The following is a 27,329-nucleotide window of genomic DNA, read 5'->3' on the forward strand; positions in this document are numbered from 1 at the left end:
CCATGAAATAAAACTAATTTTGCCACTTAGGAAAGATGCAATAAAAGTGAGTTGATTAAAACAAAGAAAGCTAAAGAATTGGAGGTGGGCAAAGACAAAAATTAGTGAGAATATAGACATATAGAATCTCACAGAAACCTAAGTGTACAACAATACTGGGCTCATTGTTCCTAACCTATGAGACAAAAAAATTTCAAAACTAAAATACAGTAATAGTATAAAGAACTGCAGTGATAATACTACAGAACACAATAACTAAATAAAACAAAACAATGAACAGCCATTACCCAAAGTGGGGGAGGAGCAAAATACTTTGTACTAATAATAATATTCATAAAAAACAGAAATTAGAATTAAAATCATTACATTACACTTAATGCTCTATACTACTTATTTTAAGCACTAGTTCTTCAATTTTAGTCCATCTGTGGCATAAACACTTTTCCGTCTCCATAGCCATTTTCACCCCTCTTTACTCTGCTCCTACATAAAGCGAATTCCTGTTGGCGTCATCAACAGGGTCCTTTGTCCTCTGGCTTCTGTTTAGGGACAGTTAATGTGAGGCATCAGCAAGAGACAGGTAGGTGGAAAGAATGAGGTCAAGGTGTTTATTCCTCAGCCATAGGTTTGGTGTCTATATGCCTCTATGGAAGGTCAGTGTTCAGGACTGTCTTCTTCCTCTCTTCAGTCCAGTGACCTCTCCCCTCCCTTGCCTCTTCAGACATGGGGTCCTAGTGACATCCTACTATTGCTAGCCTCAGAGTGCTTCTACTGTCCTTTGTTGGTTTCCTTTACGCCTAACCATTCTCTTGCAAATATTAGTCCTTTTACGGATGTTTCCAAATTTTCCCCATTTGAGGGTCTGGCTGCTTTCCAGTCAGGAATGTGATTGATAGTTATAGATAGCAGGAGTGGCCCAAGGCCCAAGTCAATCAAAACAACATTTTGCCATTGGGTTGCTCATGTGAGAAGAGAACAGCACGGCCTTCTTACCGGGGAGTTAATGGAATACTGGTAATTCTAGGCATGTGCGGGAACATGACCATGCAAATTGTCACTGGTGGCAGCATGGAATGAAGTGCCGCTGCAAGGTAAGGCTTCAGGCTAAACTAACAGTGGTGGGGTGTAGTGTGAAAACTGCAGTATGACATGACTACTTCTGATGCTGCTAAGGAGGATACAAAGGAGAAAAAAACAAACTGAAAGCCTTGAATGCTCACATTAGAGCAGAAGTAAAATATCAGAAAGTATCTCAGTCAGGTTTAAGAGTCCTTATTTACTTAAGCCTCAGGGCAAATAAGGATGAAGGCCAACTCCAGAATCGGATTTGAAGGCTTATGGAACTGCTATGCTAAATAAAATGGGTAATACTAATATTACTGGTCTTGGTAGTGGAACAGTGATGGGGAATAGTTGAAACATGGGATGGTACTATCTGATCAAATGCTGAAGAGGCTCAGAACGTTGAATCTTCAAACACTCTTGAAACGTCTTTACCAAAAACACCATCCTCCTCACTTCCCACCTTTCCATCTACGGAAATCAACATTTTCACAAATGAATATTCCCAGATAGTAAGAAGACTTCCAAAGAAGAATCAGCTGAGGCAGGAACCCAAAGGATGGCAATTCTGTTCAGGACTCACTCCTGTTACCCTCAAGCTCATAACATGTTAGATCTTAATATAGCCAAAAACCAAGGCCTGATCCAGGAGGTGACAGCCTATACACTGAAAGGATGGAAACATGTTGCCAATTTATATCAGCAGCAGTCTAGCTAGCATATAAGGGAATGAAATGGATTGATTCGAAGGGTTTTAGAACAAGAAGATGAACTAAAATGAGATCAGGCCACATTTATCAATACATGTACATTCATCTGAGATTTGGGATTTAACATATTGCTTTGAGCAGGTGGGATTGATTGATTAATTGAATCCTTGATTCAATGCTGGCTTACATAGTAAAAAATTGAAATGCCAGAATTTTCCTGGCAGACCAACGTGGAAGAAGTCCAAAAGCTCAAGTAAGTAAGAATACTGGAAAGGATCTATTATGAATCACCCTGTTCAGCCTTCCTCTACCCATCCACTGGCCAGGCCTGTGGGACACTCCCTTCGCCAAAGAATTATAGTGGTGAGGAAAGAACCAGCATGCTTGAAAAGCTTTGTGTTAACTATCTTTTCTAGGCCATAGAGAACAATGATAGAGGCTGCAAACAGAACTGGGCTCCCTGATTTAAATGTATATAATGTGATCTCCGCGTGACAGAGGGTATGTGGTAGGAATAAATTTCAGGAAGGTTCACTTACTTTAACAAGGCATAGGAATGAGGTGATAATCAGAGCATTTTGTGCCATAGGGTGCTATGGTGATGGCTAATCGATTATGGAGTCCCCAGGAATGGAACAGATGGTTAGACTGAAAAGCTGGTAACTGACTTACAGAGACAGGAAAAGACTAACTTTCTTGGGCAAAAATCCAACTTTGGTCACCATGGTAGGATTTGTGATCTCTTATCCACTCTCTAAACCTAAATCTATTCACAGACCCAGTCACATAAGTTTAGGTGGAGACTCAGTCACTGTCACGAAGGGCCCTGAAACCTGGCCAAAGATTTAGAATCACCTGTGGCCATTCATGATGGTGACTGCACATTGGGAAAAGGAAAATACCAAGTCCTTCCAGAGGTTGTCAGATCTGTTAGATTAGCTCAGAATTGACATTAATTCCTGGAACCTAAAATGCCATTGTGGCCCACGGGTCAAAGTGGGGGCTTCCAGAGGTCAAGATATATATGGAGACATCACCCAAATCCATCTCACAGTATTGCAGGAATATATACAGTTAGTAATGGGAAGAATCCTTATGTTGGTCCTCTGACCCATGGAGGAAGGGCTACGTGAAAACCAAGAACAATGCTGTCCAATGGCACTACAAGTTGTATGAAATTTTAAATTTTCTAGTAGCTACATTTTTAAAAGGTGGAATTTTAATATATTTTATTTAATAAAAAACATCATTTCAACATGTGACACTCTCCATGTTTAGGTGCTTAATAGCCTAACTTGGCTAGTAGCTGCCATATTGGAAAGCACAGCCCTAGAACTACCACCTTTCCTAAAGTACTAGTGAACTAAAACTGAAAGATGCTGAGGTGGTGATTCCTACTACATACCCAGTTAAACTGTTTGCTAGGCTCACGTAAGACCTAGACGGTTCTGTGGATGGATGCAGACTTAAGCACATCATAATGCCAACTGTTGATGGTGTTCTAGCTGTAGTATCTTTACTGGATCATAATAACATAGCCCCTGACACCAGGTATGAAGCTATTAACAATTTCTTTTAAAAATAATTCCTTATCAACAAAGATAATCAGAAGCAGTTTGCCTTCACATTGCAGGAACAGCATACTTTCACTATCTTACCTTAAGGTTAGGTCAACTCTCCTCTCTTTGTCATACTATAGTCCAAAGAAATCTTGTTCATCTTGACATCCCACAGAACATCAAGCTGGAACATTACATTCATGGTATTATACTGATTGGACTTGATGAGCAGGAAGTAGTAAATACCTAAGATGCCTCGGTAAGATATATGCTAGAGGACAGGAGATAATCTCCATGAAAGTTCAGCGACTTGCAGCATTGCTGAAATGTTATGGGCCTAGTGGTCTGGGCATGTTGAAATTGATCCTCTATAGTAAATGACAAATTACTGTGCCTTGCGCCTTTCATCGTGAACAAAAAGGCACACATGTGGTACCCTCTTTGGATTTTGGAGGAAAGCTATCCCACATTGGGTATACTGCTCTGACACTCAACGGAGTCGGTAATCCACAAGGTGGCCAGTATTGAGAGGGCTGGGGCAAGAAAAGGATCTGCAGCATACCTCTGCTGTGATGAATGCTTCCTATACCTTCAGCTCTAAGATCCAGCAATGCGGTGAACTTTGGAAATGTCTGTAGCAGACAGAGATGGGGTCAATAAAAGCCTCAGAGTGCAGATTCTTTGTTTGGAGTAAAGGTATGCAATCTTCTACTAATAACTATCCTACATTTGAAAAGCTGTTTCTAACTTGCTCTTGGACTTGGTTTAAGACTGAGTACTGGGCCATGGGACCCCACATGAGTATGTGGCCCAAACTACACAAAATGAACCAGGTGTACCTGACTTGACATAACATTTAAAAAGATGTGCACAAGAGCAATGTATTACTAAATGAGGCTGGGACCATGCAGGTTTGGGAGGCCCAAGTAGCTAAGGTCCCTGATACTTGCTATTACTACTTCACAATCTCCCCACAACCCACAGCTGTGGCCTCATGGGGTGTCCTCAATGAACAATCCATAGGGGATGAAACTGTGTGGATGGAGCTGGTAAATGGATTGCATGTTATTTGATAAGAGCTGTGACCCGTGTTACAGCTCCCCTGAGGGGGCTGGGCCTGAAATACAGGAGTGATAGGATACCCCCAGCAGAGCGGCAGACTGTACACTTGGCACGGAAGGAGAGATATCTGAGGTAACAAAACATGGCATGGCCATATGGTCAAGGCCTTGGAAGAATAAGACTGGGAGGCTGACGACAGAAGATGTGGGAGAGAGTTACGTGGATGAACGGCTCAGAACTGGTACAAAGTGTGATGACCTGTGTCCCGTGTGAATTTCCTCCACTGTGGAAAAGGCTCTCAGTGATCTGGACAAGATTATCTGATGGGTGTCTCAAACCAATCAGACAATCTATGTTACGCATGTTGGTCAGATTCTTTACATAGCTACTCTGGTGCTTGCTCAAGTAAGTGGCCGATGTACAAAGTGACAGTTGGAACAGGGATAGAAACGATGTATGGATTCAACAGCGCAGACTTTCCCCTCTCTGTGATTGATTTCACTACCACTGCTGAGTTCACAACTTCCTAATGCTGAGACCCTGATATGGCACCATTACTGGGGGGGAGGGGGTTAACCTGTCAATTGGTGTCAGGCAGGTTACACTGGAATCCTTCCAATATGAAGGAGGGAGAAATTTATGCTTAAAGGAAGTAATAGATACTGGGACATAGATTTACCTCCCCTTCCTTTGATACTTTTGCAGGCTTCACTATACATGGATTTAACAGAATGCCTTATCAATTACCACGGTATTTTTTTAAATACTGCCTTCAACCAGGAAATTCAATGGACTCAAACCTATATACTATTTTACTGGTCATATCTCATGTCCTATCATCCAGACCTATCTGGCTAAATGGAGTGGTAAAATAGCCTACTAGTGGAGCAGTCCATGTGTATATGGTTGCCAAAAGGGAGAAGTCTGGGTGTGTTCTATAGTTCTACAGGATATGACATATGCCTAAAACCATCTCCTCCACAGCCTCAATGCGTGAGTCTGAGAACGAAGAGATTAAGGTAGGAGTGGCCACAGTACAAATATAGCAGGTAACTACATTAAGTTAAAGGATTTTTACTTCCTGTGCTGAAATGAATGAAATCTTGAGATTGGTGGTTCTGGAGCTCTCCGTGCCTAAGGGAATGTTTCCACAAGGGATCAGAGTTGAGGTACTGTTGTTGTAATGGAAGCTGACACCACTCCCTGACTCTTTGAGGCATCTCAATCAAACTGCTGAACTACAGGGAGAGAAGTGGGCCATTGGTTGGTTATTTTTTTCTGAGTATTAAGATGAGTTTGGGTTGTTGCTGTATGACGGGGCAAGAACAACTATGTTTGGAACTCAGGACACCTCTTAAAAAAAAAAAAAGAAAAACTTGGTCAATAATCCTGGTTATTGGAAAACTGCAATAATCCAAGAAAGGCAGGACCACTCGATACTCAGAAATTGTCGAAATTAAGGTTTGGGTCACCCATTAGATAAAAAAATCTATCCAGCCCAGGTGCTAAAAAGAGGGTAAGGGGAAGATCCTAGAATTGATAGTGGAAGAACACTGTAATGACCAATTTGAGCTTTCTGACCAATTAGAGAAGCATGGACTTTGACAGCTGTATGTTCCATCTACTATGAAAAACATAGGTGATGGCTAACATTTTAGATTCCAGTTGAAAGGATGACTGATTTGATAACATCCCTTGATTGACGAAGTAGCTAGATGACACCCCTCTCTCTCACTCATCACTCCACTAAACTTTCTCTAATGAGCCAGTCTGAATATGCTGTCTATATATCTGCAAAAATCATGGCTTGATATACCAAATTGCAAAATCATCATGATTGCAGTTATAGGGACCATTTTTTTTTTTGAACCTCAAAGCAGCAATATATTTGTTTACAAAATATACAGTTTCACAGAAACAGCTTCACTTTATACACACAAACTTTACAGTTACATAGGACAATGTAAATAATGTTAAGGATCTGGCCTAGCCAAAGCCAATGGGAGTGGCCTACTTTGGAGTGACATTTTCCCCTCCCTTCACTTCATCACCCACCAACTAGGCACCCCTAGATGGGCCATGGCTAATTTGCATAAAGAAGCTGATTGTAGCTGCCCAGCTTAATCTAACACAAAAACCAAGGTGTCTTGACTTGTTACACACGACCCATAGATGTAGATCTATTAAAAGAATTAAAAGGAAACCAAGGAAACTAAAATCCGAGATGAACATCGAAGGCCTTCCCGGGGCATCACCAGGCATTGAATCTTCTAAGAATATAGCAATCCCCACGTAAAGAAACGTGTACACTAAACCATGGTATTAAAAGCAACACACTTTTATGAAGAATAAAACAGACATGGGAAGAATTTTTGCCTCAACTTTATGCAGTAGGTATGTTAAAAATCTATGTTGTATATAATCCTTGATCAAGTCATAATACTTTAATAAGCCAGAGTACATGGATAGCTAAAGAAATAACTGTCATGTCTTAAAAGTAACTTTCAATAAAGAATATTTTTATAATAAAACCATACCACTTTAAGATCATTTTCATAGCATAATTTCAAAATAAAATACAAAATTCCATAGCTGGAAATAAGTGAATTGTATTGAATCAGGGAAAAAAGTAAACTATATACTTAAAATATTTTGTTTTAATGTTTGCATTAATTTCATTTTTCTGTAACTGCCCCAATTTGAGTTAATGTCTAAAACAGTTGTATATACTTCACATTCATGTTAAAAAACTAGGTAAAGCCTAAGGCTTATTAATAGGAGAAATGTAAAGAAAGATAATGCAAGCATTAACTCAAAATCCACAGCACTCTCTAATATCATATGTAAATGTAGGTGAAAATATCACTTCTATCATATTTTCATATTAAAATGAAAATTTAATGTGTCGTGGATAGATGGAGCATATAAAACTTGCTTGAGAGAGTATTCTATATTAATTTTTCACCTTTAACTTCTTGGTTATGGCAACTCATGTAATAATCAAATGAGATTAATTCAGATTTCTAATCATTCTCTTTCATGTACTATGTTCTAGCATTTTAAAAAATCAGATTTATTCCAGATTTTTAATGATAATTTATGAAGCAGAGGAAAGTTGCATACAGCATCCAGTGACTATAGTTCAAGAGTTAAAGAAACAAGGGGAATTAAAAATGAAATATGACATACTCTAACAGCCAATTTTCTGATGAGCATATTTTCAAATTTAAAAATAGTAATATTTGATTTCCCGCTGAGGTACCAGCCTGGGCAGTTATATCAGTCACAAAATATCACAGCTTTCATCTCCTCTATGGTAACATCAGCATGTAACTATGATATTTCACTAGATTTTTCCATTGTCCTCGATTAACTGTAATGACTGTGCTAATAATTATAATATTAAAAAACATGGAAAACTTATGTAACAGCTGTTTCCTTCACTGGCTTGAAATAAGAGACTCTTCAGTTGCCATTGCTCCTTTTTACCAAGTCTGTAAGTCTAAAAGGGATGGTTCACATGCACCCTACAAGATTTATCAGTTATTCAATGTACACAAATAAAAAATATTGTCTAGCTCATTCCTAACTAGGTACCAAAGCTCTTAAGTTATTTTGTATTATTCTGTAGCACATCGCCCAAATTCTCAAATTTTAGCTTTCTTCTCAAATAGTCGCTGACACTTACCAGAGTGGGTCCTGAGGTGTCCTGTGAGGGCGTCCCTTCTTCTACAGGCATAGCTACAGAAAGGACATTTGAACGGCTTCTCTCCAGAGTGTAACTTTATGTGTCTCAGAAGGTTGCCCTTCTGAGTAAAAGAAGCTCCACACTGGTTACAGTGGAAGGGACGTTCTCCTGTGGAAAGGAAAAGAGGTGAGAAAGACCAAGTAGGTTATGTACAAAGTGACTAATTCACCGTTAACTAGAGCCAGTGCTCTATGCTGAGGAGATTCATCTCCCTCCTAAGACTTCTAACCTCTTTCTTCCTAGAATTTGCTTTGCTAATACAGTCTCAAACTTTACCTCAAGTGTAGTTTCCCTCTTCATATAAATTTTACAGGATTCCTGTCATTGATTCAAAAGAATAACAATGTTGTTCAATTGGTTGAACTAGGTGACATCACTTGACTGTCCTTACTGGTTGCTTTGTACATACAATATTTCAGACCTCATAATAACATTAGTAGCCAGGTATCTATAATTTCAATTTGCCAATGAAGAAATTGAGATTCAAGTATCAAAGTATGTGATTATAGTCACAGAGCTAGTAAGTACTCGAGCTGGTAATTGAATCTTGGTCAGTTTCACTATATTTTGCTCTCTTTACTGCACTATACTCTCTTTAAAAATTACATAAATTTTGAGTTGAAAGGGACCTTTAGGCTAAGGGATCTCTCTCATTTAGCTGATAATTTTCTTATAAGGGGACCAAAGAGGTTCAGTGAATGAATCAGGTTACAAAGCTCATTACCACAAAATCTCCAAATATAGCTCAGATCTCTCTCAGTTTCCCTAGTCACTAACAGTAAAACCTTTGGCAAAATTCCCTTATATAGTCAGGGAAAAGCCATGAAAATTATTCATTCAGACATTTTCTGTATATTCTTTTTGTTGTAAAAATCATTTGTTTGATAGGAAACTTTTTTCCTATTATTGATATTGCTATAAAACTGTTTAAACTGTAATTATCAGTCTGTTGCCATCAACTAGCTGTCACCAATGTCATCAAACATGAAAACATGTAGGTGATGAAACAGTAAAATGGGCAAGTGGATCAAATGATAACATTAATCAAACCATGAAAATAATATTTTAAGTGTGTCTATCTCTAAAGATAGACATGAAATACATTATAAATTAATATATAAATAGTACAAATACATTAAAGCTCAACATTTAGAATAAAAATAAAATTAAGAAATAATTTCCTTTTGGTTGAACTGGACCATTTCTGTACTTGAGGTGAGATGATTACAATTTTGATAGTTAAAAAATTTTTTTTGAACTGAATTGTCATGTTTCGTATCTTTAACTGAAACATTCATAATAATAGTGAATAATGAAACCTCAATATTTTGGGGGGACCTTTAATATAATACAAACTCAGCAATTCTTTTTATTAAAGAAAGCTAGGAAGCATAAAGAAGATAAACTGTGGTCCCTTTCTAGCAGCTGCAACTACACATTCTATCATATAGATTTGTTATAAACTAAAGAAAATGAAAAAGTAGATACATCAGGTGTATCTCAAATTCTATAGGACTTGCTCATTTTGGAACTTAATGACATGCATACCAAAAAAGTGTAATCTCTGTGTGCATAACAATAGTTAAGGATTTTTTTCCTTAAGAAATCTGTAGATCTTACGAGCTAAGTTTACAAATTATCCTATACTGATAAATTAGGTTAAAAAAATTATCCATCACGTTAAGGTTACCTTAATTTTATCTTAGTTAACTTTTTTTAATCATTTGGTAGAACTCACAGATTAAGTCAACACTAAATACAGCTTACGAGAAATATTTTATCTGAAACCTCTCATATGAAGTCTGACAAAACAGTCAATGTTTTAAAATAAATGTAATATTGGTAAACCTTTTTTTATTTTACACATACACACACATAAAAGTTAATTCTTTGACTTTTTTTTTTCAATGCAATAGCAGTCTAAAACTTTTTAAAATCGGGATTTTCTACCCACTACCCCTACCACGGAATTAGTAATAAAAAGGAAAAAGGAGGTACTTTCTTCATGAAATTAACTCTTCAGACAGTATGAAAATAGCAGATGTAAAGTATAATTTTCACTCCAAATATTTTACTTTTGAAATCTGTCTATGTGGGGTTTCCCAGGCAAGTAACAAATTAGGATGCAATAACTTTAAAACAAATTAAATTAGGGTAGTAAACAAAAACATTTGAAATCATGTTTGCCTTTGGAATATGCTCCAGTTATGTTAATTACATTTTCTTTAAGCCTCCTACAATTGAAATATTTTAAAATTTATAATTTAGAGAACTGAATTTAATAATGCTTTCAGAATAATGCTAATCTAAAAAAGTTAATAATAAGGACACCTCTTTTTAAAAATATTTTTCTAATTCACCTAATTGAACTTTATGAGACTAATGACAGGGTAATTTAGTTTTTACATTTACAAAATATTCCAGATTGCTTCAAATGCATTTTAACAAGAATTGCTTCTGAATTTATACAATTATCCTTAAAGGTGTAGGAGAAAGGAAAAGGTGTCGGGGTATATCAGGAAATACTGCTGTGTTGCTGAGTGCATGTATGATCTGAGTGTGGAGGCATTTGCTAACCATGTTCCCATGGCCATGAGAAGAAGTAAAGAAAGAAGCATGATGAAGGTGAGCATTTTGGACAAGAAGGAAGAGGCAATGTTAATAATTACTTTGATTTCAATCTGATGAACCTTTGAGAAATACTAATCTGCTTTACATGAATTAAGTTTTGATTTTTTTTTTAAATTCTTGGACACTAATTCTATGGCTTTATCATTTTGGGCTGAAATACGCTTAACTATGCGTAATGTCTTGATTATGTAAATGACAATTATTTCAACAATCCTCTGTTTTTTTGCCTGTGTTCCACACTAAATCTAGTGGAATTTTAGTGGAAATCCTCAACAAAACTGCTGTTGGAGACAGGGATGAAAACAGAGTTTAATTTATGAGACTTTTTTAAAAAAGTGTACATAATGATATTCCAGGAATAATCCAAATGGAGGAGATATAGCCAAATCTGTTTAATAAAAAATAAAAAGAAACAATATTTTTTTCTAAAACGCCATCCCTGTAAAATGTGAGCAATCCTCTTAATATTGTGTATGTAACTTGAAACAATACATCTCAATTATTTGTTATAATTTTTTTCTTTAATAAATAGACTGTATCAATTGGTCTTTTTTGAGTTAGTTTAGACCTTGCTTGAAAAAAAAAATGAATCATATTCTTTTTGAAATGTAAATAAAAGCAAATTTCAGAGGAAAAAACACAAATTTACTAAACACGTTAGTGACATTATAGAGTAATCCAATTAAAAAATATCAGAGTAAGCTATTATATCTGTGATAACTCCCTTTGTGGTGGGCACAAAAGTCTAGGCTAACAACTTTGGACCTATGGAAACAATTAAGACGTAGCCAAAGTTACAAAGATGGGAGTACTCTACCCCAAAGAGGAGTAAAATTAAGGATATTCTGTATTTATAATGTTGGTATCAATTCATGTTTATGCTTGAATTGATTTACTACCCTTCTTTTTTTCTCCCTGTATCCCCAGTGAAGAATGCCTGGAGTATCCAATGACAATATTACCTGATTACCTACTAAAGTAGCAATACCAAAGAAATAACACCAAGTAATTAATAAGACACTGCAATTGGCACTTTAGTAGGGTATGAAAGAGAGAGAAGAAGTGACTTAGATCTGATACTCCATGTCATTTCAATGAATTGGGTGGTTGTGTATCTTTTTTCACTATCAATTTTATATTAATATTTTGTGAGCTAAAAACAGACACATATGTTTACCAAAGGCTTTATAAGTATTTAAGACCGTGCCTTTTATACTAGCTATAAATAACTGATAAGCATGAGAACTTCTAAAATGAATACAGTAGTTCATGGTATTAAGGAGAAAACATTTAGCTAGTGACTAGATTCTAACTGCATTTTTTCAATCTAGTTTAAATTAAAGAAATACAAGTAGACTTTCTATTCTCATAGTACTAAAATGGAGTAGAAAATGTCATGACCCACTCAGATGTATAAACTGGGACATCAGAAATACATATAAAAATAGCTAATTTAAAGATGTATCATAATTTCAAGGTCAACAATGTGTGGAAGGTATCCCAAGCTCCTCTATGAATGGCTGTTGCCTTTAACCTTCCAGAATTGAGGACAGTGTAACACTTTTCACAATACTCCAATAAATATTTATTAACAATAAAAGCTCACAGAGTTGCAAGAGTACTTTAAATGGTTTAGTCCATTTTCCTTGCCTTTACTAGTTGAGTGAATCTCCTATTCCTAGGACTTATGGAAATCTGTGTAACTATCCGGAAACATTTTCCATGTAAATTAGATGATTTCAGAATTAAAACTATTCAACTCAACTACTGTAGTAAATATCAAATGGACAGTATAGCAGAGTTGTAATTATAACTGTGTTTACAAACGAACAATCCTCATGAAAATCACTGCAGATACAGTGAAACGCTGATTAACCTAAATTTTCAAGAGAGCATCTTTGAATTTTCTCAACTCAGCCCAGAAAAGTTTATTGAAAAAAATCTTACAAAAATTGTTTTTTAAAAAGTATACTTTTCAGCCTTAAAAAGAACACTATATGTAATTTAACTGAAAAGTCTTTAGACTAATTTTGTTTATCCTGTACATTGTTGCTAGATGGGAGAAGTTAGACATTTGAATGAGTGTTAATCTTCCTTAATATAATCACTCCGAGATAATGAAGACATTATAACTTTGTGGAATTCTTTTAGAACTGCAATTAGAATTATTTCATGAGCATAAAAGAAAAGCAAACTCATCATTTTATAGTCTTTTCTTTTCTTATCACATATAGTGTCCAAGATTGATCTTTCCACTTTTCCATGAAACATTTTTAAAAATTAAAGGAACAAAAGACATTTGCACTAGTAATATAAATATTACTATAAAATTTTAAATACACATTTTAGAAATGTTATTTATAAAGGAAATTCAAAACAAAAAATAAAAATATAACTGACTATGGTTAGAATAAGGGTATAGGCACTAAAGTTGTTGATTTTTATTAGAATAACACTGATTTTAATGTGTAACTTCTTACTATAATTTTTAAAGTATCAGACTTACAGTAATACTGCATCAAAACATGTATTGACATACCAAGCATAGAATATTTGGACAAAATCACTCTGGGCATCATAAAACCTTGGTTCTAACTATGTAAGGGATATGAGTAAGTCACTTGACTGTTTTGGGCTCCAATTTCTTCATATGTAAAGGAGAGGTCTGGACTAAAAAGACTTCAATGTACCTTGTATCGCTCATGTTTTAAGCACCTACTTATTAAATTGATTATTTAAAATTCAATCTTTTAAATCACTGTATTTATTATAATTTATCTCTTCTAAAGAGTGTCATATTTTAAAACTGAATGTATTAGTTATTAATATTTTGCTATATACTACTACTTCTGCATTATTGTTAAAGTGATCATTATCTTTAAATCAATTTTCATACAAACTTGAAACTTTTTCTAATAATCAATCTTTTTAAAGAATCAATCTCATTTGTTTTTGTTGTTTGGGGCTTTTTTAACAAAGGATTTGAAGAGATTTAAATAAAGCCTCCTACTCTGGCTGGTTTTTACATTACTCAAATGTCTAAAAGTATATTATATTAACCTGAGGTGTCTTTTCTCACCTTATTTCATGATTACAGACTCCTAACTGCACACCCACCACCCTTTGTTATACCTCATCCCTACATACCTCCTTGCTAGATTTATAACAAAAAATTACAGGAAGTTGGTAAATTTCTCAAACTAGGGAAAATAAGCATCTACCTACTACAGAGACCCATGGTAGGCAAAGATTGATTGGAAATTGTATTCCAAGACGTTAACTAGATAAGGTGAAAATGATCCACTCCCATATAAATGCATGAGTACCATTTTATAACGTAAACTTTTAGCTAGCAAACTGTATTACCTGCCCATGGGTATAGTAAAATATGTATAGAAATACAAAAAGATTAAGTTACACAATGAAATTCTCCTATAACTTTTGAACCCTTATCATATTATTGCTATATTAAGAACTGTGGAAACTGAATCCCAAACTTCTTTTCTGATATGCTATTCAGATTTGAAGGCTGGAAGTCAAGACCCAGGCTACTCTCTGCTTTTCAGCAATCCAAAACTAGCAGAATTCTGAAAAGGTAGTTTCACCATTGCCACCCCTGAATAAAAAGGAAAGAGAATAGATGTCAGGTAATATCAACATCAGATGTCACAGGCAGTCATCAGGTTATTCTTTCAGCTGCTTACCAGTGTGACTCCTTTTATGTACCATAAGCACATTGGGCCCAATGCAAACCATGCCACAGACGTCACATTTCAGTTTACCATTCGGAAGCCGGATTCCTCCCTCGCCTTGAAGCTCCTGGACTTTCCTGTTGTCTGCCACCTCGCTGCTCTCAATTAGGGGTTCTTCTAGGCTGCTACCCTCATCATGGCCCCTGATCTCGTCTTCTCGGCTCAGGGGTTTCCTGTCACACTCTTCATCACTCTGCATTTCTAGCTTTACTGAATTTGCTGCAATTGAAAAAGAAGAAGACATTTTAAATGCATGTTATGTGGTGTCACCTACATCGCTCTTCCACCCACCGCCATTCTATTAACATGGTTGAGAATGCAGTATTGCGTAGAATACAGTCCATCTCCAATGCAATGTTAACACATACTGTACTCTGATGTTAATATTTTAGAGAAGCTTTGGCATGAAAGTGGAGATGGCTCAGGAAAGCTCCAGGTAAACAGAATAACACTTGATCGCTGCACCCATTTACTTCTTTAACTCAGTTATATACTTTTAAAGCAAGTCTCTAAATAATTCTTGTATTGGCTTTCGAGTTTGTCACTAAGGCTACTGAGACTCAGGTAGGATTATGGAAGAGACAAGATTAGACACCGCTTAATCCACTGAGCCATACCTCTTCTTAACGTAACAATCATTATATAGGTATATACAGTTCACAGTCTGTCTTTCATATCAGAGTACGTGTGTAAACCTGCTTCTGAACTAAGCAAGAGAAATAACAGGATATTACTCTAGCAAATGTCTTAAGACACATGAAGGCACCTGGTCGAGGCAAATATCCTAAAATCAGACTGAACACATATTCAGGTGAGAGCTGTATAAATGGAGGGCAGAGTACACACACCTCACGTACTCTTGAGGTACTCTGCCTTTTTTTCCTACATGAAAAAACTTCTCCATGGAACACATTCGTCTGCAAATCAAAGTAATCCAGCTTTTAAATGTGCGCACCAAAAAGCAGTGAACGACAGGAATGGCATAGCATGCGTGCACACACTTGTGACTGTTAAGAAATTTCATGCCTTCTGTTTGCTGTTTTTGGATCATCCCACAGAAAAGTTGGAATTTTGTGAGCACAGCCCTCATTCTGGATTGCTGACAGAGTCTTTTCACAAAGCAGAAGCAAGTTTTAAATGAATACCAAGTTTTTGTTTTGTTTTGTTTTTTATCCAGTGATCTTGAAAATTTCTTAAGAAATCATATCAAAGTTACAGAGCAAAACAAATTATTTGCTATTACTTGAATAGAGGAAATATTTTCATAAAAAGGAAGTTCTCCGTACTGCAATTGTTTTCTTAGAGAAACCACACATTCTGAGATTTGTCATTAGTACTTATAACACGGAGTGCTATCGAAAGGGCTGTTCCCCATTCCCTCCTTGGAACGCCCCTGTCAACTAGGGCCAGAGTGGTACAATGAGGAGGTCACCGGATTTACTCCTGAGGACATGGCTCTGGTACATACTGGCTTGGACATTTACTAGCAGTACAATCTTGAACTACTCATTCAACCTCTGACTCTAATATCTTTCATTTGAAAAGTGGAGATGAACTCAGACTCCAGAATAAAGTTGGGACAGAAGAGTTGAACTATGAAGAGGGAGGATCCTATAACCAGACTGCCTGGATTTGAACATTAACAATGGTATTTAGTACAAGCACCGTCACCTTCTACCAGTTACTTAAGTTCTCTACGTCCTCTATTGAAATGGGATTCACTTCCTAGAGCTAATGTGAGCATTAAACGAGTAAATATAGAAAATGGACTCAGCTATTATTTTTTTCTGGACATACAGTGCTCTTTTGCGTAAGGAGACTGTGAGGATCAATTAACTTCTAGTATGTAAACTACTCTGAGATCTAAAGGGATAGATGGCCTTCCTGGCCCCATCTCTAATAGAGCATATCTACTACTACATTGACTTTTACCATATTTACAAATCAGAGCAGCTTTACTGATATTGAAAAGCGTAGGGACACTACTTTATCCATCTTACTATTCCCAACAAAATCGAGAAATCGGTGGTGGCATATTGGAGGTACTTCAGACAGCGTTCAGTTAGATGTTGTACTTAATGGACTGAGAATTTTCTTTCTTTAAACTTGTTTTATATGTTTAAAGAATTCATGAACATAGTAAAAGAAAATAATCAATATAAAGACTAAAAAATAAAAATCCTCTTCTATCCAAACTTCACGATCCCTTAGTTCTGGTCTCAAATGCAACCATTATCGTCATTTTCTCCTTCAGTATTGTGTATGTAGACGTATGTGTGTGTATATGTAGTCTCTCTTTTTTACATATATTGGACTGTACAATTCATCTGACTTTAATTTCACTTTAATCTTTAATATCTGTTTAATATTTTTTCATATTAGTACACAGAAACCGACACTGCTCTTTTTAATACCTGCACAAATTTCATTTTACAAATGTACTGTACTTTATTCATCCAGTTTCTGTCAATAGAAATTTAACATTATTTCTTATTTATTTTTATCATAGACATTGTATATCATACCACATAGAGCTGTCAATCTGATAATAACTAGCATTTTATTCTAGTTTTTAATCTGCATTTTTTATTAAGAGTGGGTTGTACATCTTTTTCAATGTTTAATTTTTTTTTGAGAACTATCAAAGTTCTTTGCCCATTTTTCTAGATTGTCAGTCTTTTCTCACTGAAGTTAAATGTTTATATACTAAGTAACTTAGCCCTGTGTTTGATATGTTTTGCAAATATTTTCGTTTATCTTTTTATTCAAAGGTATTTTTTTTGGCATGCACGCTAATTGTATATTTTGAATTTTTTAAGTTTACAATACTGCTTCTGGATTCTGCATCTTGCTACAATAGGTTTTTCCATATTCCAAGAAATTATCCCATGGTATTTTTTTCTGGGAAGGAAAATTTTTCAAATCCAGGTAAAACGCTATTTGGTTACCATATGTAATCCCATATTTCACTCATAATTGTCACATAAAGGAAAAATTCAGAAGAAAACAAATGAAAAGTATGACTTTAATATAGCATTACTTCATATACCAACCTATAAGCAAATTGTCCCATACATTTATTTTAAGATGTACTAAAGATTACAAACTTCACAGCAATAGCATCATTTATATCCCTAGACGAGTCAACAACTTATAAGATACATTTAATGACTGTAAAGTCTACCAGCATTCCATTTCAGGAACTGCGGAAATGTATAGCTAAAGGAGTAGTTTTTGAGTCAAACTCTGGGCCTCTTAAATTTCCAAATAGCACAGAATTATGGGAATATGACTTGATGTTACATTAAATTATCATATTTTTCCTAGTGCGAAAACTGTAATATGGACATCAAAATATAATATCAAACATGGGTTAAAATGTCATTTTAAAAATGACTGGATATTACAATTATAGTTAGAACTTGAAATAAATATCCACAGAAGACTATATTTGAAATAAATATCCAAAAAGAAGTATGTATTTGCTAGAACTGAAATACCACAAGAAAAGGTAAACAACAATAATCTTTTCTCTAATGATATTATACTCTAAGGAACTATATGTTTATCAAGTATGAAGGAACACACTATAGCTATACTGACATAGTAAATCAATAAACTGCAAAACATTCTAATATATACACATCATAGATTAAATTTTGGATATATATGGTGTCCTATGGAAAAACAAAATCCCATCCTAATTAATTTACAACACAACTCACTAAACTTCTGTTGAGATTCTAGGATGAAAAACAAATAGTTAAAAGATACTGTCTTTAAATTTTAACTGTGAAAGAGAAAAAAATTTTTCTACTCAAAGAATATAAAAGAAATTCTCCCACAATTTATCTTCACTATTTAAGATGTTTCTAATTAATGGAGAGCACCTAATATTTTAACTCTTTAATGATTAAATTCAGGTATTTGGTAAAGCTAAGTATACTGCAAGTTATATTTTATATTTAATGAGTTATATTGTAATTATTTTTAGCTATAATATATAAAGCTATTATAAATATTATTCATTATATAACTAAGTACATTAATTATCAAAGCTTTGAAATTAAATTCTCACTCTTCTTCATATGGCATTTCTTTTACAATTTGGTAACAGGAAGACATTTTCATAAATGGGCTAATTTCTATAAAGATGAGAACTTGTTAGTGTGAGTGAAATGAAATCTTGTTATTACAAATCTCAACACTAAGAATTACTTTTCAAGCATGTTTCCTTGATATGAAATGAAAAATATAAAATTCAGGCATATATGTGGGGATTTACAAACATTATTATATACTGATAAGCAATAACAGCTTAATAAAAATAATATTCTGTCAGAACAAGTTATTAGCAGTGAAAAAAGGATATAAAATAAGATTTTAATTAATCAATTTGTTCTCTATAGTATATAGATATTTGAATATTTTCAATGAATAAAGATGTTTAAGAAAGGTATCATGCTATAAAAACATGTAGTTTAATTAATCACCTGCATTTACAAATAATAATACCAATGCTGAGAAGTAAAGAGACTTAGGAGCTAGTATTATAAGTGACTCTCAGGCCAAACAATTTTCAATTTCAAAGTTTCTTCAATAACCTTATTGGGCTGTTACCCTCAAAGGCTTCATAATTGTCATAGTTTCAAGGTACATAATACTGAAAGGATAAAGTTATACCTGACTTGTCTTTAATTCACTAATATTAAATAAAGGGATAACAGAACACAAGTATTTACATAGGCAAACAGATATAGATCACTGTAAAAAAAGGGGGGGTAAAGTCAAATGGGGAAAAATTATGTTATTTTTTGAAGCTGTTAAAAATATATTTTTCTAATTCAGTCTTTATCATAATGAAAATTTTCTTTACCACTATGTCACTTTGACAATTACAAAAAGACAATTAAAAACCTGAATATGTATCATTTAAAAATGAAACGGAATATAAAATGTACAATGTTGTTACATACAATCACAGACCTCCCACTTGAACTCACCTCAACCAATAAGAAACAAGAACCAAAACTGAATTCTCCTAATAAATACTGGCCAGTTCAACGACTTTTAAAGTACCTGCTGTTGCCTTATACTTTGTTATTATGTGATTTTGAAGATTTAAGACAAAAAGCTGAAGAACATTAACTTAAATAAGAAACCCGTATTAACAGGCTAGTATATACTCAGAAAAAGGTATTAAAAGAGTTCATGGATAAGATTATAGGAAATATTTTACTAACACATATAATTTGGTTACATAATAAATTTATTGTCCTGAACAGTGCATAAATATAAAGAGGCTTTGCCTTAGACTTTGAGCATTTACTGCTTTTTACTCTGTACCTTTACCAAGTCATCCAACAATGGAATACAGCACTGATTTTGCAATGTCTGGCAAATGATGTCTGCAAATAATGAAATTCTCAATTTTTAAGGTTTGGGAGGAAAGATCATTTTCTATACGCATGATGAAATATAATCAGTTAATTCTGAGTTATCAAATTGAAGGAATAAATTCCAGCCTCGGACATAGATTATGGTTTTAAAAGATAACCTTATCATTTTTAAATGCCAAGTTTTGAAAATATCCTAATAACCAGATCCTAAAATATCATTATTAAAATATTTTTAATATCTAAATTAAACTTTCTACAACTTAAAACTTTGTTACTAGTATGACTTGATTCTATTAATCCACAAACAGATTATTCAAGTTTCCTACCCAGGAAATAATACAAAGATATTATGATTCATTTATTCTATTTGAAAGGATACAATATTTGTTGATCTTATGGAACATAAATTAGCTTTCTAGATTAATTACCAAATTAGTGATTTATTCCTGTTTAGCTTCCAAAATATATTTTTCACTGTTCAATTATTAATTTTTAAAGGAAGCAAATACTAAGGAAGTTAAACATTCCTTTTACAGTGCTGAATGAAAGATAGCTACAATACCATTCTTTAGTTACCGAATTGGTGTGGGGGGGGATCTTTCAGTTATGATGTGTAAGTGTACTTTTATATACTTGCTTTCTGTTGTGTGAGAATTCAAAAGGACACTTAAGGGTCGTTGTTACTTACAAGTATCCATATCTCTCGGTCTATGGCAGATACTGAAATTGTGTTATACACACTAATTGAATCAATACGTCTAATAATCTGTTGAAGTTGCTGCTGAGCTAATGTAACTTTCTCTCATTTAAACTTTCAAAACAGAAACGCCAAACATGATTAAACCCATGTTAACAGCCCAGCAGCTGTTTAAATAATGTGTTAGAAAAACAAACTGCCTTCAAAACTCTGATGTAAAGCACAATTATTTACTAAGAACATACCAACAGTCTAAACAATTAAATGTAAAATCATCACAACAAAAATTATTTTAAGGCATGTGCAGTGTTTCTTTTTTAATTTCCTCAACAAAATATCACAGATTATAAAACATTTATTTCTTTTAACTGTGAATAAATAAATGGGTAAGTCTCACAAAACAGCTCCCTCACAACATCCTTAGAGTATTTGTTTTATAAATAGTTGAACAAGTCCAGACATTGGTGTCACTGAACTGCAGCTGAACCACCCGTGGACAGCATTCTACATCTGTACACGCCATCACTTCACCTCGTTTTCTTCTCTTCTCCACTCTCTTCTCTCTCCACTATAGTTAGATTATGTATTTAAAAAAAAAAGCATTAGAGGAACTAGCTCAAGACAGTGCTGATTTCTGAAATATTGTTATTATTCTGAGAATAAATTACCTCTCCTTTTACCACTTAACTAGTTGTGGGACGTGTGGGAATTTGTTTATTTTGACTCAGTCACCTACATCATCTGAAATATGGAAAATAACACTTGATGTTCCTAATAGTGTCTTTATATTAAGGATTTAGGACCCAGTTAATAATAATAGAAAAATAGCAACTTATAATTAAAAAAGCAGATGTTCTGTCTCATTTGATACTCAACTAGTGAATTGTAGGTAGGGCAGCCATAGATTAAGATAAACAAATGGAGGCATGGGTGCTAAGTGAGTTTTCCAGGGATACAAAGTTAGCACATGTGAGACTGGTATTAACTCAAGATCTTCTGCATCTTAGCCTACCCATTTTTGTCTGATTCTCCAATTAAAAAAGTAACTAATATTGATATTATATTTAGGACAAATATTAGTCATGGGAAAATAGATTTGTCATAAGCTATAAAACTATGTCCATGAGTTGAAGAGGATACTGAGACTTCATGTCCACAATGGTCCAATAAAATAAAGATACTTTAAGTTTCCATAAACTGAACTACTGAATTGATCCTTTCTATTAAGTCTGGGATGCGAATGCCCACTCAGAACAACTAGCTGCCTATTAATGTGAAAATCTGCTTTGGTCTTAAGGCAGAGGCAGGTCAGTATAGTGTAACTAGTTCCTGAAGAACTTGTCAGTTTTAAAACCATGCAATCCTCTTCCCATCCTCTTTCTATATTCCTTTGTCAAGCTATGACTTATCAGTGGTAGGTAAAGACAGCCATTTGAGGAATAAGTCAATATTATCAATTTTAATCCCTAAACCAACATTTTGTGGAGGATGGCATTTTAGGACTTCCTTTGTGGTTAAGTTTGAGAGTCTTGTGTCAATTACTGTTATAAAGTAAATCATACTTATAAGCAGCGTATGTAGCATTCACTTACATTTAAAACAGTCTTCACAACAAAATAAATTAAAAAAAAAGCGTCCTCTCTACCTCCTTCAAAAAAAAGGTAAAACAAAGGAGGGCAAGACATCTGACGCCATGGTCTCCACAATATATGAAACCTTACATAGCACATCCATCAGCAAACCACGTCAGTGGCACCATTGCAGCCCAAGGATGAAGTTTTTATTTTTTGACTGACAACTTCATGAGAAATGCGCAAGGTGGAGAAAATATTCGTAGCTTAAACAGAAATGCCACGGGCAAGCAATAGTCTATCCCTTTTTCCATGCTTTAAATGAATGATTTCATTTGCCAAGTCCTAAAGAGTCAGTATCAGCCATGTCTTGCATATCCGACTCCTTTTTGCACCTTCATGGGCAACATAGAACTTCTTTAATATTCTCCATAGCTTCTTTTTTATTATTATTATTATTATTAGTTTCAGGTGCACAAGACAAAGCAAAACTTAGATGTTTCTCATTTATATCCCTGACACTGTGTGAACCCCCCTCCCCCCATCCACTACCCCTCTGTACGTTTCCCAAATTAATTTTCAAACCCCCATGACCATCTTGTGGTTACCGACTATTTTCTAAACCTCTCACCTTCCCCTTATCCCCACCCCCCCGCCCCTCTAGCAACCCTCAGTTTTTCCTACATGTTTCCAAAACTGTCTCTGATTAGTTCATTCACTTATTCTTTTCTTTAGATTCCTCATATAAGTGAGATCATATGGTATTTGTCTTTCTCTGACTTATTTCACTTACCTAGAACAATTTCAACAGCTTTCTAACTGGTCCTTTTCTTCAGTCTTTTGCCACATTCCACTCCCCCAATTCGTCCTATATTCAGTTTTTTTTATTAATCTTCCTAAAGCAAAGCTCGTATTACTCTTCTAAACATTTTCAATGGCTGCCCACTATCGTAAATTAGATACAAAGGAATTGCTGTGGAATCTAAGGATATCCACGGCACCAGCCCCATCACATCCCTTGGTCATATGTCCCATCAGTCCTTTAGTTATTCATACCTTCTCCAGTCACCTTCCAGTCATTCCTTTTGGAACTCATCCTGTACACCTCTACTTACTTTTTTTTTTTCCTGGCTCTTGTTACTACTTTCTGGAATCCTTCTTCTATTTCTATCAATAGTGGCATGCTATCCAAGGCTCACTTATCTGCTACCTTTTTTTAATGAAGTTTTTCCTGAGCTCCCAGATGCATTACAGTGATTAACTCTACACTCCTTATAGTATAAGGTCTTTACTCCCTATATTATAAGATTCTTGAAAGAAAACGCTGTCTTTATTCACCATTTTAAAACCATCTTACCCTTACATACCCTATGTACCCAATATATGTTTCTTGAACAGTTGTTTCTGATTTACCTACTATACTTTTCTTTTTAAGTTACAGAGAGCATGCATAAATTAATCACAAGTGACAAATAAATGTAACAATACAGAATGAGGTTTTAAACATAAAACATCAACATAACACTAATTGAAGGATTACTATATGGCAAGAAAGACTTTAGGTGCATTGTACGTGTTGCCTGACAGAATCATGACAGCCACTCTGTGAGGTACATGACATTCTTCTCAGTTTACAGATGAGAAACTAAAGCTCAAAATGGGTGACACCAGTAACATGTCCAAGTCACACATCTATTCAGAGCCAGAACTGAGACTGGAACCCAGAACTAACTGATGACCAAATTGTTGCTATTCTCCTTATGCCACCAAAAGCAAAGCTCTGACTAATTACTAATAAAGAAAAGTATGTTAAAGAAAAAAATACTTTGAATCAATGTGTGCCATCTGACATGTTTTTTACTGCCTGTCTAATACAGGTGTAATAGTTTGCCAGCTTTGAGTAAAGAGAAATTTGTCTGAGAGCCTGTTTTGGAAGAAGACCAGCTTACACTGCCAGATTTTCTGAGCATGGATTTTATTTCATATAAGAGCAATCTACTTTGAACGGGTGTTTGGCAACCATCTGCTTAACATAACTGTGGGAGGTTCGTGAAGCAAATTACATTGTGAAATTATCTCTTTAATAAGGGCGTACAAACATTTTAACCAAACTTGTTAAGAAGTAAAATCATTACTATAAAATCTAGCCAAGTGGGCATATCCCCCAAGGGACCCACACATTGGCTTGCCAGAGGTCACTAAGGACGCTTAAACCAGGTCAGAAGGCAGTGCTGCCGGCATGCTAAAGAGAAAGAGATAAGAAATGGAGCAGGGTTTCTATTACGGGGCAATGGCAACAGAGGGAAGAACCAGAGAAAGCCTTACAAAGCATTTCAGCAGCTTTACTGAGTCTCTAAGCTAACGTGACAGAGCAACCTAAGAGTTTTCCATACACTGAGTTCAAATATGGCGACTCTGGTTGCCACAATCTGGAACATACACACTGACATCAAGGCTACAGAAGTTCTTTCCTGTTGTTCTTCCATAAACACTTCACCAATTGTGTGAAATAGTCAACATTTGGCCCCAGGATGGAGGGCTGGTCAGTTAAAAACCTTTACTCAATAAAATGTGTCAGGTAGTAACAAAGAAGAGAAAACTTGTAGTGGTGACTATGGAAAATGAATCTGGACAACTACCCCGCAAATTGTAACAGATCAGTGTCAGCTATTTATTTTCCAAAATGCAGCAAGAGCAGCAGTTTTTTTTTTGTTTTTTGTTTTTTTTTACAATGCTCATACCTAGTTTCCTACCCTTAACGAATAGACACTTTAGTCATGTAGAGTACATATGTTAAAAGGTAAAAAATAATAATAATTACAAAGCAACTAGGTGAATAATGGAAATGGTGGATTAGAGTACCTGTTTAAGTTCTTTACATGTGTGAATATTAAGAAGTCAATATCTCCCCGTTTTTTACCATGAAAAGTGGGGATAATGTTCTCTACATAAAAATCCTAAAATTGGGATAGCATGTAGTCATGTAGAGCAGGCAGTATAGCTGGCGGTTAAGAATAAGGAATCTAGACTCAATGCCATAATGCTGAGGGCCAGGTGCTTTCATTTATTAGCCACATGACCTTAAGAAACCTCTCTAAGTCTCATTTTTCTCATCTGTAAAATAAAGATAATGATAATACCTAGCACTCTTTTAAGTATTAAATACAATTATACATACAACACTCTTAGAGCTATTTTACTTCTTATTCATAGATCTACCATATGGAAGCATATCATAAAACGTAGAACATCAAACAAATGTACCTGTAGGGGTATGTTTACTACTGGAAAGTACATGGATAATACAGGTTTCATGAAGTAAGTGGCATTTAAAATAGTATTTACAGGTTGGATATGTTTTATATAATAAAGAAGAAACATAGATGGCCCTCAAGATGGGGGCAAGCATGAAAAGGGGAAAAAGGCATCAGTACAAGTTGGGTTTGAGTGACACCATTTCTTCTGGAACACATGCATTCAACAGGTAATATAAACAGAAAACATTCTAAAATCCAAGAGAGTTTAAAATAGAGTAAGATAAGAGAATCAATACTTGCAGGGCAGTTATTCCAAAGACAAGTGCTGTCAACTTATTAACAAACTTGTGTTTCAACAATCATTATAAAGGGGTTAACTCCTTAGAATTTATTTGTTCATGCATTTTCAAAATTACTCACTGAACAGCTGTTCTGTACCGGTACTGCAATGCAGCAGTGAACAAGGCACATGTGCTGCCTGCTTTCATGGCACTTGCGAAATGTATTCACTTATGTGTATATATGTATGTATATGTGTATATTTATGTTTTGCTTTCATAAATGGGCAACTATGCAGAGTAAAACACAATGATAAGAAATACAATGACTTTTAAGCCTTCCCTCACAATACGGTTCTACTATAAAATCCCAGTGCAAAGGTAGAGTATAAATAATCAAGAAATACTCTCATAAGATTACTACTTCAAAAAGTTAGTTTCTTCTGAATTAGTAGTTACTTTATGCATGTCATCTGTGAACTGAAGTTTTGATTATTCAATGAGTTATATGTCTCCATTTCTAGAACATCCTTTAGCCAGCTTTCTAAAGCTCATAACTAAAGGACATGAAATATTTTTAAGGGATGACATAGTCCATGTACCACGGAAGGCAAAATTAATGATATGTCCTATATAGTTAAAGGACACACTGACAGCGTCTTGTAAAACAGCTTGTAAAGGTAAGTTATTACATTTATTAGATGTAAGACAGAATTCCTTATTTAAAAAAATACTTCTTTTAAAATACTTGATGTTTTCTGGTCAGATCATAAGTAGGCTAAAATGTATAAAAACTGAGTTTTATTTCTCCTTATATTAATTTATGATTTAGTGCTGATACTGCATCTCTGTCACTTACATTGGGCCAAGTTACCTTCTAAGGGATTTAGCTTCCTTGTCTGTGAAATGGAGATAATTCTACTTATTTGTGCAATTAAAACAATTAAAAGCCTACCTGGCTGAGGCCAAGGTTTTTGAGGTCCGTTCCGTTTGTGGTATCTATGATTCCAGGATGCAACCAAACTATACTTAAAATTTTATGTAAAAAAAAAAAATTCTGTAATTGCTAATAATTATTAGCTACTTATTAGTATTTCAATATAAAATTTTATACAAAAAAAATCATTGTTTTCTTCTAGGAGTTTTATAATTCCAGCTTTTAAATTTAAGTCTTTAATCCATTTTGAGTTGACTTTTATATGCTGTAAGATAGGGTTCCAGTTTCATTCTTGTGCATATGGTTGTCCAGTTTCCCAACACCATTTACTGAAGAGACTGTCTTTTCCCTATGTGTATCCATGGCTCCTTTATTGTAAATTAATTGACCATATAGGCATGGGCTTATTTGGGGGCTTTCTATTCTGCTATATTCCTCTATGTGTCTGTTTTTATGCCAAAACCATACAGTTTTGATTACTACAGCCTTGTAATATAGTTTGAAATCAGGAAGTATATGCCTCCAGCCTCATTCTTTTTATTTCAAAGATTGTTTTGGCTGTTCAGGGTCTTTTATGATTCTGTACAAATTACAGGATTATTTTGTTCTATTTCTGTGAAAAATGCCACTAGAATTTGATAGTGATTGCACTGAATCTGTAGAATG

General features: G+C 34.8%; 1 protein-coding gene across 10 annotated transcripts in view; it reads right to left on the reverse strand.

Annotated features, from left to right (window-relative positions):
• IKZF2 (IKAROS family zinc finger 2) overlaps positions 1 to 27,329 on the reverse strand; it is a 151,084-nt gene that overhangs the window by 42,186 nt on the left and 81,569 nt on the right. For 9 of the 10 annotated variants that reach the window (XM_074312741.1, XM_074312737.1, XM_019727022.2 and 6 more), the window contains 2 exons: positions 14,477 to 14,743; positions 8,082 to 8,249 (listed from right to left, as the gene is read on the reverse strand). In XM_074312741.1, the coding sequence (XP_074168842.1) occupies positions 8,082 to 8,249; positions 14,477 to 14,743 (435 nt within the window). The remainder of the gene's footprint in view (positions 1 to 8,081; positions 8,250 to 14,476; positions 14,744 to 27,329) is intronic. The other variant, XM_019727025.2, reaches the window with a different exon arrangement.

This window comes from Rhinolophus sinicus, linkage group LG01 (genome assembly GCF_036562045.2).
Source record: "Rhinolophus sinicus isolate RSC01 linkage group LG01, ASM3656204v1, whole genome shotgun sequence".
NCBI classification, from domain to species: domain Eukaryota; kingdom Metazoa; phylum Chordata; class Mammalia; order Chiroptera; family Rhinolophidae; genus Rhinolophus; species Rhinolophus sinicus.